Genomic DNA, 13,482 nt, shown 5'->3' with positions numbered 1-13,482 from the left:
TATATTATATACACATACATGTATGTGTAACTTCTACATTTTTTTTCTTAAAGAAACAAATTACAAATATGCATTTATTTATAATTGAGTATTTTTTTTCTTTTATTGGGATTGTTATTTGGGGGTTTATATTCACTTGATTTAAAAGTACGTAGTTGATCTTGTTCTCATATAATCTAATTATGCCACATAGGCTGAACCCATTGACCCGAATTCACAAAGGTGGTTTTGAAAACCCACGATTGAGTCGATGGTTTATGCAGATTTTCTGTATAAATTACGCTTATTTACTGCGTATGTTAAAAAAATGTCCAATGCTGATGCGCGCCTGTTGCCGTGGTTATCCACGCTATTTCATTCATGAGTCCACTGTTTTGAATAATGAGTCCACTCTTCAAACAGTGGACTCATGAATAAGATAGCGTATAAAGTAGCAAAAAAATCTAACCATGGTAACATAGTTGGACATGTTTTATACACGCGCCCGATACGTGCTAAATTAAGCGTAATTTATACAGGAAATCTGCATAAACCATGAATTCAACCGTGGGTTTCCATACCACCTTTGTGAATTTGGGCCATTTTGTCTAATTGCTGTTTTGTCTGCAATAGACTTGGTGTAATACCCACTTAAAAGTAGTTCAATCCTGATTTAGTCTAATGCCCAGATGGGCTAATTTCCATGTCATCTACTGATTATTTGCACTTCATCCTATGAGAATTTGTAATAATAATTGTATTATATTTCAAGATTGGTTTGCAGCATGATAAACACATTTTATTACAGATAAAATCACAAGAAAATGTAAATGCAGCCATACTAAATGAGAATTAATACCAAATATTGTAACAATAATACATGGGAAGCATGAAAAAAAATCAATAATACATTTTGATTCATAAAAATGTTTATCTAATCAAATAGATTAAGTGCTGATAGACAAAGTGGAAATTTCATGATAGCCTAAATTCAAGTAATGGGCTATATGGCAATAAGACCGAATGGTTATTAGATCACTCTGTTGTAGATGAGCTAGGATTAGACAATGTGGAATTGAAACTAAATGGAAAGTAGACAAAGAAGACCTGTGTAGAGTATAGACCAATTGGCAATTACAGTATTGTGAACGTGATTGCCTATAAAAAGCTAGCTACATGTTCCATTGATTCCTATGTGTTATCTTGCTCAATTCTGTTTTCATTATCATCTTGTCATTTGGATAGTGCAATATTTTCTTATAATAACAATCAAACATCAATTGGTATCTTAGATCGATGAGAGCAGATCTGGTACAGGCCAAGACCATATCAACCCATAAAGAGGTTGAATATCAAGCCTTGGTAGAAGAAATCGCCAAACTCAAGATGAAGATGAAGAAACTAGCTACTACCATGAGACGGGAAGCAGAGAGGGAACAAAAGACATCTCATGAAGGGGTATGGATATTGTTTGCCCAACATAGCGTTTGAGTTTGCATACATCTGACAGGATTTCTTTATAAATGTAAAAATTATAGTGCTCTTAATGAGGGGGGAGTAGAATCTTTTTGTAAATGACAGCTGATATTTCACACTGCAATATACCATGAAAGCTGTCTATGAAGACCACCCAAGGCAGACACAGTGGTCTTTATGAACAGATTGATTTGAGATATTTCAATAGGGGAAATTAATCGAAGAAAACAAAATTTGTTGGTCTGTATAGATAGGTGGTGATCCTTTTATACAGTTAGTAATAAAGCAGACCTGGAAGTCATTATTGATTATTTGAACTTAACAAATCATCTCCTGAAAACATAAAAATCTATGGTATTGTAAATATTGTGATAATTTAGTCAGTGTAGAAATATGACATTTTAAATGGCCTTGAGGACTCCAAGTAGGGATTATGATCTTCAATGATGATGATTAGGTAAAAAAAATTGTTATATGATACCCTCCTACATGTGTAAGCCCCGAATTGGAAACTTGGGTTGGTCAGTATTTTTTTTTCTTTAAAAAAATATCTTTGATGCTGCACTGTGCAAAGAAAATTATGCATTGGATGATTTATTTGTGCAGTCAAACATGTGGACATTCATGTTAAAGTGCTCTTTTCATTGAATACAAATTATAGCAAATTCTACACCCACATCTGCCATTTTCTCACAAAATACTGCATTTATATATTCTATGTCTGCTTTAATAAAAAAGGTTAAGAAAAAAAGTAACCTTCTTCTTTATGCATTTTTACGGTCATTGAGATGAGGGCAACACAACATTATTTTGTCCTGAATTTCTTTTTCATAGGATGAAGACCCTGGCCCTGGGGTTCATGTAATTGTTCATAAGGAAGATGATAGTGATGACGACAATGATGACAGCCAGACTGATGAAGATAATGATGGAGATGGGTAAGAACAAATGTATTCCACAAACGGGAATGACATCTGATTCCCCCTTTTTTTTTCTTTCTCTTTTTACACCTAGATGTACCAACAAAAGAAAAGGTTAATTCGCCAATTGGTTGGTTGATTGATTGATTGATTGACTGATTGATTGATTGATTGTCTGACTGAATGACTGAATGACTGATTGACTGATTGATGGATGGATGGATGGATGGATGTTGTGATTAGCTAATTAATTGATCAATTAGTTGGTTTGATTTGTTGGATTGCTATGAATTAATTTTATTTCTGTCTCTGTGTATTTACTTCAGCTTTTACTTACATACTTATCTATTTATTCAGTTAACTAATAGCTCCAGTAACTGGGTAAAGAATTTGTAAGTAAAGATAATACTTAATTTGAGTTAGATAGTTGAATCATTAAATTATACATATTGCATTGGTTGTACAGACATCATTGACCAAGATTGGCCAAGTAGTGTACCCTCTTCTTAACTTCCAAACAGTCGTGACTTCTACCACTCTACACCCCTCAAGTCCACCACCCGAAGATCCCGTAGCCTATCCCCTGCCAAGGACCTCTTCAGGACACCTCCCAGGTCGGGAACAGGTTCCAGGGCCAGTCCCCATCACTCTTCCAGACTAGACCAAACCAAGACCAGTGGATCACAGAGGTCCCATCATTGGAGCAGGTCCCGAAGTCTTGGAGCCAGTGGCATTAGTCCATCCAGGAGGGAGCTCCTGGCGATCCTGCACCACCTGGACCGGATGGCTCAAGCTTACCAGGGTACCCCGCCGGTCTTCCAGACACTGCTGATGTCTGTTGCTACACAGACAGAGAGAGGTAGGTCCATTTCTGGTGACATAACATCTGTTCCGGCGACACTTGGTTCAGGCTTTGTTTCCTTGAAGATGTAGGGCAAGGGTTGCAATATGGTTATATGTTAGGTTTAGGATGTCATGGAACCACATTTTCTGCCAACCTAGGGAGCATTTCATCAAGTGTTAAAAGCTTCTGAAATCCTTGCATCTGATTGGCTTAGAACAAATTTGTTAGGGTTTTTCATATTTATATGGCCAAAGCATCAAATGTGGAGAGCATTTCTTAAGACAAATAGTCACTGATTTTCATTGGCAGGTGTTGTAAGCTACTGAAATCCTTGCATCTGATTGGCTAAGAGTAAGTTTGGCAGTGAAAATCACTGTTTGCTTTGTGAAACACTCATCTTGATCACCTGACAATCTGCCATGATGGCAAGACAATGGTATAACAATCATATAATCATATGGTTTGCAATTAAACATTTATTGATTTTGATAATTGTATGTTTCAATAAGAAGGACTAGACATATTACAGTGTATGTAATCCTTATGTAATTTAAACATATATATTTGTAATTGTGAAATCTGGCAAAACTTACATGCACCGATAAAATACGGTGCAAACTCAGTTGACAAATGCTATTTATTTTTGTAGGTTTTGTCACTCTCATATTCTTCTTTATTTGAAACTTATTGGCCCAATTTTCACAAACATGGTTTTGATTTGTACCATGGTGCAAAACCATGGACTATGCAGATTTCTTGTATTATCTATCACACTCATTCAAGCATGAATTCAACGCCATTTGTCAAAACTGCATATACATTATTTGACTATTCTTACTTAAGGTGATGAAATAAGAGTGATATTGTACACAAAATCTGGATAGTCCATGGTTTTTTACCATGGTACAATTGAAACCGTGTTTGTGAATTTGGGCCATTGTGACAAAAATAGTGGTAAGATATAAAATTTGTTAAGCTTTAAGCTATTATATTGCATACTGAGACAACTGCATTATAGTTACATTTTATATTTCTTTATGATTGAATTTATTTAATTATAATTCTTCTTTATGTCTTTGTAATGAATTATGCATTCTCATTTACATTGATTTCCCAGTCGCGGTTGCAGAGAGTGGAATAATGACAGAAACAGAAGAGAGTGATAGTGGCTCCATGCTGTCAACAGATGGCGCCATATTTCCCGGTATTCAACCAATCTCACCCAGTAAGTTACAATCATATCCTGTCTGGTCACTTTTGACTGTTTTATTTCAGTTGCATTAAATTTAGGTCTACATGGACACAAGTTCTTTATTTTTAACTAGTGCTACATGTACATGTACAGTGGTGCTAAAAAATGCACTCCTTCTTGCTGAGTGTTGAATGTAGACAACAACACTACAATGTCCGGCAAGCCCATAGAAACAAACTTTCTTAAATGTAATATTTTTATCACCTGATTTCACAATTAGATATCTAAAACATGGCAGAACTTGAACATTTGAAATATGTTCATTTTCTGATGGGGATCACTAAATTGTTAGCACCAATGTATATGGTAGGCCACCAACTCACAAATGAATATTAATGAACTATTTATTTTATGTGAAAGAGCAGGCTGATTTTTGAAAAATTTATTATTATTTTTGTTATTCTTCCTCTTCTTATCATCATGATTATGATTATGTCATCATCATCATCATCATTATCATTATGTGGCATATCATTATTACACATGTCGTAATGATCTCTGGCAAAAATTGTTAATAAGTTATTATTGACCATGCATAATCTGCTATTTTCTATAGTATCATCAAGGAGAGACACGGCCACATCGCCCATCAAGAGTCTCAGCTTCTCCAATCAGAAGATAAACAACAAGAAAGCAGCAAGTAAGGTTAGAGGATCCAGTCCTGGACCAGGTGGAGTCAACGTCTTGAAGAGAAGACTTGGCGCTCTACAACAACAGGTACAAATTCTTTCAAGGGCAAGTCTGCCCTACTCTGCTGTGCAATCCCTTCACACTCAAGTTAAAGGGGTCTGGATCCGCAGCATACTGTCAATGACTTGTGTACAGAATGTGCTAGTCTTGTGTGAAGACCCACTTGTTGATCGAAGTTTCAATTAGGGTCTGTTGCCACCTCGATGAAAGATTGATTTGAATAAAAAGAGAAAATCAAATAATGATCAAAGTAATATCAAAATCAAATGTAAAGTAAGAACATTATGACATTAAGTTTTGCTTAATTTCACAATACAGATGTATTCACATTCTGGTCAGTAGGCATATGAGGGAACCAATGACAATTCCACTCACTATTTCATTTGTTTTTTTTCGTATGAATTATACAATATTTTTTTTAGTGAAATTGACAATGTGGACTCTTCATGAAAGCACAAGACGTTACAACAGAGGCATTTCCACATGTTCAGGGAAGGATCAAACTTTGTTTCACATCATAATGAGGAGAAATTTAAAGTACTTCATTTGCATACCAACCAGGAGTACTTGTAACTTTTGTGATATTGAGAGAAACTTTGAAATGTCTTAAATTTCTCTTGTTACATCCAATTTCGATGACAATATTTACAATTATATTGATTGTTATTATTATATTATAATGTTTTTTTTTTCTTTTTTCAATTATTTTTTATTATTATTTATTATCATTTTCAGGGATGTGAGAGTTCAGCTTTGTAGTTGATTTCAGCAATTTTTTCAGCTTATTTTCAGCTTTTTGTTTTCTTTGTCTGTACAAAAGTATTGGAGCAATTTCAGCTATTTTCTTGCATGGTCACTCACACCCATGTAATAGTCAAACAATTGATAATCTTCTGTTGACTAGACTTGAAGATCGTTACTGATGGCCTATCAACCTGCTTCTTTCCAGGTTGCCTCCCTTCAGGAGCAGAGACGTATGTTACAGAAGGCTGCTGTGGAATACAAGGAAACCAACGATTCTCTGCAGTCAGACCTGAATCTTGCCAATTCCAGATACCAGAATTCTAAAATCACCATCCAGGTTTGTTCAGTCTATAGCGAGTATTCGCTCAGCGAAGTAAGGGACTTTCAATGACCAGGGTGTATGGCAAGCCCTTTTAACATTTCCTCCTACCTCCCAACATCAAGAAATCACATCCGACATGGAAGAATTCATCATCAAGATTTCAATTCTTGATACCAAGAAACGAACAAATGTTTAAAGAGCCTGCCATACATCCGTGTCGCTGAAAGCCCCGTACGTCACTGAGCGAAAACTCGTCATTATCATTTGGTGGTATTCTCATTGCAATTATGGTTTAGTTATTGAACCATTCGTAAACTTATATCACGCTTTCATGGGGAGCCAGTTGCCCTCTCATTCACCAAGCAAATTATTTCAATTTATGTGGCAAAAAAGTTGCCCAAAACATTAATTGTGTTGTTTAATGAGAAGAAGAGTATCATATGGGCATTGTGGCCCAGTGGATTGGTCTCTGGATGTTGAAACAGAGTTGGTTTGAATCACAGCCATGGTGTAATTTCCTTCAGCAAAAATAAATGATCATTATTGTGCTGCCCTCAACCCAGGGGAGGTTAATGGGTACCTGGCAGAAATTTATACCTGGACCGTATAACAGTAGCTCGGCTAAAGCCAGGGTAATTATGCTGCATTTATTGTAGAGCACTATGGTCTGTTGCCTTTTTCATTTTAGTTTTAGAAGCCTTTATAGACGGGTGTGATTTTTTTTTGTAGAGGCTAACACATGATATGGAAGAAGAAGATATGCCATAGACATTTGTGTGTTTTTTTTTTCATTTGTAGAGGCTAACACATGATGTGGAAGAACTGAAAAAGGAGAAAGACCTGTTGCAAGCCGAAAACCAGGAACTAGCTAAGCAGAAGACTGATAAACATTCAGAAACTGAATGGAAAAGCACAGAGGCTCGCATCAAGGTTAGAAAGACCTTATATATATTATATATGATTCAGGGTCCTTTCTTATAAAACATGACCAAATTTGATAAGAATATCAAGAACACTGATATTGATGATGCTGAATTATATTAATAAGTATAATAATAGTGATATGGGGGCATCTTGGTCTAGTGGTTCTGACTATTACTCAACTACTGCACTCAACCCAGGTGAGGTGAATGGGTACCCAGCAGGATTAATTCCTTGAGTTCACAGTGCTGGAAACGGCAGTTCAAGCTAAAGCCAGGTTGATAATAATAGAGCCCCTCCGGGTAGAATAGATGGCGCTATACAAATGTCTATTGTGATTATGCATAATGATATTGGTAATAAAATAGATATAATGATGACAAGAATGGGAAAATAACAATAATCACAGTTATGATCATAATAATCATATAACAGCAGCATCAGTGAATGATAATAAGATGATGATTATAAATGAGTATGTTGTTGATGATGAGGATGAGGATGCTGATAAAGTTGATGATGATGATATTGATAATGAGGAGCAAGAGGAGGAGGATAATGATGAGGTAGATGAAGAAGATGATGATGATGATAGTGATGATGGTGGTGAGGATCATGTTGAAGATGATGAATATGTTGATAATGGTAGTGATGAGGATTATTATAAGGTTTATGATAAGAATGATGTTGGATGTGTTGTGATAGTGATGATGAGGATGAAGAAGATGGTGATGTTGATAGTTGTATATTGATAATGATAATTTTAAATAAGAATGAGAATGATGTATGTGAATGGGATAATGATGAGAATATACTTTTGCATGACTATTCATTCATACCGCATTCACATTGTTCTCATTACCACTCTTATGATTCTAGTCTCAGGCCAGTGAGATTGTCAGGCAAGGCAGTGTCATCAAGGCTATGAAATCTGAGAAGGACACCCTCAATGACACCATCAAGACTCTGGAAAGCAAGTGAGTTCTTATATAATCCTCTCTGCTCACATTTTGTTTTAATCCTTGACTGGGAAAGCTCTGCAGAGGGGCAGGGGGCGACCACTGCCATTATGTTTTTCGAAGTTGAGGAGACAAAATTAAAGCAGAAAAGGGAAGAAAAAATGTCTGGGTCAAGTAATTCAATATTACTACTGTTATTCAATTGAGATAAAATTTAATATCCTTTAGAGCCATCTTGACCATCGTGGCTGATTCAGTCCCCCTTATGATCTCGGCCGTTGATCTCATGATCGCGACAAAAATTGGCATGCGAATTACCCATGGCATGATCTACAAAACTATGTTCTGCGAAAAATCTTATTGCTCATTAATTATGCTAATTTATACATAAAATCTAAAATTTGATCTAATTAAGTAAATAATGCCCCTAACATGCTAATTTTGGGTTCACAGACTATAGGAATTTGATCAAATGTAATTTTTTTACTTTTTGTTCTTTATCGTTTTTTTCAATAGAAATTATCAGGGAATTTATTTTGACCCTAAACAAGATGAAATAAATTGATTTTAATCGGTAACAGGAAAAATAATGATACATTTATGAATTTTAGCTAAAAACACCAATTGCATTGGATTTGAACATAATTCATGTTTTTTAAGCAATTTTGGGTCTGCATGCACTTACGAAATGTTGTGTAATTTTGGAACCACCTACCTGGGGGTCACAATTTCGGTCTCAAAAGTTGTGTGAGACTTGGAAGTAAAAAGTAAGCGAGCAACACAGTCAAAAAATTTTGTGCTGTGGATTTATCACCCCCCCCCCCAGTCTTTTTAGAGGCTATTTTATTTTGCCACCTTGGGACAATATCTAAGGTTTGGGGGCTATTTCTTTTATTTCAAGTACTAGTTTTTATGCTTTTTCTGTAAAAGCATATCAGATTTTGTGCTTTGTGTAATGGTTCCATGACATTTGCTCCGGCAACAATTGCTCCACTGTAAATTCCACACACTAATCGAATGGCCAACTTCAACCCTGGATTTAATATGATAATATCTTGATATCTTAAACCTAACATAATACCCTATTGCAACCATAACCCTATTCATCTTAGATGAAATAAAGCCCGGACCAATTGTCGCAGGAACAAATGTCATGTCACCTTGTGTAATATGATGATTTTCTAAATGTACTTGAATATTATTTATGGCAGATCTAGATCATGGGACATCCTTGTAAAAGATGTTAACCCCAAAGCATTCCATTTTGCAAATTTTAGGGCCGATTTCGGCCGTCATGAGTGTGAAATCGCCCGTCAGTCTCATGTATTTCGCACACTGGTTGCAGATGAATGGATAAGTTCCATAATTCTCTGTTTTATATTTTCATTATCTAAGCATAATTTATTCTCGTTTTATGTCCAGAATTCAACATCTGGACCGTGATTTGAGCCAGAAGAGGTCACTTATAGATGACCTCCGGGCAAGGGCGAGGTCAGTGAGCTCAAATGACAAGATACATGCAGAGACGGTGGTAAGTGACATGATGATGGATGAAAGAATACTTTTAGACTGCGATGGTGTATGAAATGTGATAATGAATTAAAATCATAACTGTGTACATTTAGTAGTTAACATGTGATGACAGAGGAAAAATATATTGAGAGACAGTTGTGTGTATGTGATAATGGATGAAAATCATATTTTATAGACTATTATGTAATATTTGATATGTGATCATGAATGGAAGAGACATATTTTGAGACTGTATGTGTAATATGCGATGATGGAAGAAAATGGTATTAAGAGACTAGCCTGTATTTGGAACGAGGTGAGGTTCAATATAGACGCCGGTCTAAAGTTACTGTTTAACCATGGATAGCTGATAGTGACACAAACCCTCTATCAATAGAGGTTCCATTTCATAGCACTTTACTCACAGATATTTCTTATCTGTCTGGGAAGGGCATATAAGATCATCCTCACTATTAAAGAATTAGGAAAGAGCACATTAAACATTTAGAAATTAGAAGCCTAAAATATAAATCAAATTTTGACATCTTCAGCTTCTCATAATTTAAGCACATAGTTGGACCATGGTCTGAGTTAAACGAGACTTCAGAGTGCAGACCTATATGTCAGTGTCATTAAAGATTGTATGTAATGTGTTGTATGCAATAATGGATGAAATACATATTTAAAGCCTGTGTATATGTATGAGGGCTGTTGGAGTAGTATTTATGAGGTTTGAGAAAAGATATTATGAACTGCAGAGATAGAAAGGCAGTTTTGGAACCATATTTACATGTGTAATAATAATATTTACATGTTTAATAAGTGATGGCAGATGATTTTAAAGAATGCATGATGGCTGTTGGAGTAGTCTTTTTGAGGTTTGAGAATAGATATTATGAACTGCAGAGAAAGAAAGGCAGTTTGGAACCATATTTACATCACTGAACTAGAAATACGTGGAATACGTGTCCCTATTCCCAACGTACACAAAGCCGTGCGGCAACGAAGAGCATCGTGCTTCACGCTCGACTGAGCGCGCCGCCATTTTGCTAGGTCAAAGGCTGGCTGGTCGACAAATGCTGCGTGTAGGCAGAAGGGAGAAAGGAACGCAAAGAAAGTGTTCCTTGTGCTGTTTATAGTTTTAGTTTGCTTTGTTACATCATGAACTATATGTTATTGAATACTTTCATAACTGAAAATGTTGATTAAGTCACATTTTTGTATTAAAGGGGAGTAAACATTGACACGAAATCATAAAAAACTCGACCTTTTTCACACGCACACTGTGACAAAGAAAGGCCCCACAACAAATATGCTTTCTGAGTAGGCCTACGATTTGTCTGAACAATAAAGGCCTACTAGCTGGTTGCATTAAAAAAAAATTGAACGATTAGAAATCATGTCCCTTTTCTCTAGCTTTTTTTAAACCTCCCATTCAACTATTCATCTCATCTCATTTTCTCTGATTTTCCTCTTCTGTCCATCTCTCCTATCCTCCCTTTTCTCCATCCCCTTATATATTTCTTCCATTTCTACTTTCATGCCCCTCTCTGTCTTATTTCTCCCCTTTATATCATCTCGATCTCCCTCTTTATTATTTTTCCTTTCTCTTTGGCTTCTTTCTCTCTGATTTTCCTCTTCTTTCTCATCTCTCTCTTTCTCTTACCTTCCCTTTCTATCTATCCCCCTTATATCTCTCTTTTATTTCCCCATCTCCCTTATATCGAGCCCTCTTTTATCTCCCTCTCGTCTCGCCTTTCTCTCCTCACCTCTTTCTCATTCCTCGTCATTTCCCCCTTTCTCTCCCTTTCTCTCCCTCTCTTTCTCTTTGATCTTCCTCTTCTTTCCATCTCTTCTCGTTGATCGTCTGTTTCTTTTTTCTCTCTCCATCTTTACCATTTTGCCTTTCTCATTTCAACTTTCTCTATATAAATTTTGAGTAAATATTCCCTTCCCTCCCTCTCATACTGTTCAATCACACATTCAGGGTGAAAAATTGAATAGAAGTTGAGGACAAGAAGGTTGTTACATTTAATGATCCTTCAAAGTTGGACCTTCGTGTGCTCAGCCATGAAATATCTACTAAGTACAGTGTATATAAAAATGGGCACAATAGAATTTGAATTCTTATGAAATTTAATTTGGAAGAGCATGGATGTTGCACGACATGTGCTTATACATCAATACACCTTTACATAAAGGAATGGGTGATGGATAAACAAAACCAAGTCAACTCTAACAAGTTTACTAATTAGAGCACAAATCAGAAAAGCATAGCAATGGTAATTCCATTTAAAAAGTTGTGGCACTAAATTTCGCTTATTTTCACATACCAGTTATATGCATATCCTGGTCAGTATGAAATATTCCACATGTCAAAAATTGCACGAAAAGTCCACTACCTCTTGTCAAATATTTCCAGGGTGACCAGACATCCCGTATTTTGCTCCTTTGTCCCGACAAACCCTTCCCGGGACACCTATCTGTCCCGTATTTTTAGAATATTGAACAAAATGTAGTTGATACATTTAAAAGTGACAAATTTTCATCAAATAACCAAACAGATGACGAAGCAGAGACAACAATAAATCGATAACTAAACTTTTGCAAGTTCTGCGGGTGATTTCTATCCTAACCCAATACATTGCAAACGAGCTGGCTTCCTGCCTGTGTGTGGCAGGCTCTATGCATGTAGGATCGGAGCAGATTCTCAATGGTGCAAACAATCTCACAATCATGAACAGTATTTCCACCAAAATAATCACAAAATCGGCAGGAATTTTTTGTGATCATAATTATCATAGATTCTCATATTACTGATTTAATAGGAGGAACAAGTTTTTTTAATTTTCATAACTGGATCTACATGTAGTTGTTTAAGCTTTCGTTTTCAGTCTTGTTGTGTAGGATGCCGTCGCTGTTTCCTCTAATTTGTAAGTTGCAAATGTTTCACTTTGAAATTTTATTCAGTTCTAGACCACTTAGTTTTTTCAAAAGTTTAAAGATATGTCTAAAAAACACCAAATATCATGCATTTTTGTTAGATGATTGGATTGCTTTTGTTTGCTTGAAGTTTGAACTTTTCCTCTTTCATTTTTATCCTTCATCCTTCTATCCTTCCTGCTTGCTTTTTTTGTTCCATCTATCTTTTAATATTTCCTACCTTTCATTCCTGATCCTTTCTGTGTGTTAATTTTCGTTCTCTCCTTTCTCTTATCTGCCCTTTTTATTTTCTTCATTCGTTCTTTCCTTATACTTTTATTTACTTCCTTCTCCATTTCTCACCTTTTTCTTTTCGTTTTTTCTCTCCTTCCATTATTTTTTTTTTCATTTTCTCCTCCCTCCAATCTTTCCTCCCTCTCTTTCATTCTTTATTTTATTTTTCCTTCTAATTCTTTCCCCTTATTCTTCCTTTCTCCCCCCTCTCTTCCTTCCTTCCCCCTTCCTGTTTTCTTCTTTCTTTGTTTCTTTCTTTCAAAGAATGAAAACATTTTTCTTTCCTTCATTCTTTGTTTCCTCATCCTTTTTCTTACTTTTTCTTTCTCACCTTTATTTTGTCTTTCACACATCTTCCCTTTCTTTCTTTTTCTTTCTTTCTATATTCGATGAATTCAAAGAATGACGGAAACCCTTTTTTCTCTTTTATTCTTTCTTTCATCGTCCCTTTTATTATTCTAACTTTCTTTCATTTTTCCCCTTCATTTTCCCCTTCATTTTTTCTTTCTTCTTTCTCATTTTATTTCTTTTCTTTCTCTCCTTCATTCTTTCGTTCACCCTCCCTTCCAAGTGACATCAACAATCAATCATTCACAACACAATCAAGTGACATTTTCTGAAACAAATAGAAAATTAAGAAACCAAAA

The 13,482-nt window shown here is 35.6% G+C and overlaps 1 protein-coding gene across 1 annotated transcript in view; it reads left to right on the top strand.

Annotated features, from left to right (window-relative positions):
• LOC129261720 (centlein-like) overlaps window positions 1-9,765 on the top strand; it is a 31,436-nt gene extending 21,671 nt beyond the window's left edge. Inside the window, exons 22-30 of the mRNA XM_064099908.1 lie at window positions 1,272-1,437; window positions 2,290-2,393; window positions 2,897-3,234; window positions 4,337-4,444; window positions 5,028-5,188; window positions 6,111-6,242; window positions 7,026-7,157; window positions 8,028-8,125; window positions 9,530-9,765. Of these exons, the coding sequence (XP_063955978.1) occupies window positions 1,272-1,437; window positions 2,290-2,393; window positions 2,897-3,234; window positions 4,337-4,444; window positions 5,028-5,188; window positions 6,111-6,242; window positions 7,026-7,157; window positions 8,028-8,125; window positions 9,530-9,692 (1,402 nt within the window). The 3' untranslated portion in view covers window positions 9,693-9,765. The remainder of the gene's footprint in view (window positions 1-1,271; window positions 1,438-2,289; window positions 2,394-2,896; window positions 3,235-4,336; window positions 4,445-5,027; window positions 5,189-6,110; window positions 6,243-7,025; window positions 7,158-8,027; window positions 8,126-9,529) is intronic.
• Window positions 9,766-13,482: the final 3,717 nt, after the last annotated feature.

Source organism: Lytechinus pictus, chromosome 5, assembly GCF_037042905.1.
Source record: "Lytechinus pictus isolate F3 Inbred chromosome 5, Lp3.0, whole genome shotgun sequence".
NCBI classification, from domain to species: domain Eukaryota; kingdom Metazoa; phylum Echinodermata; class Echinoidea; order Temnopleuroida; family Toxopneustidae; genus Lytechinus; species Lytechinus pictus.
The sequence above is the reverse complement of the archived record's forward strand: the minus strand, read 5'-3'. Positions and strand labels throughout refer to the sequence as shown.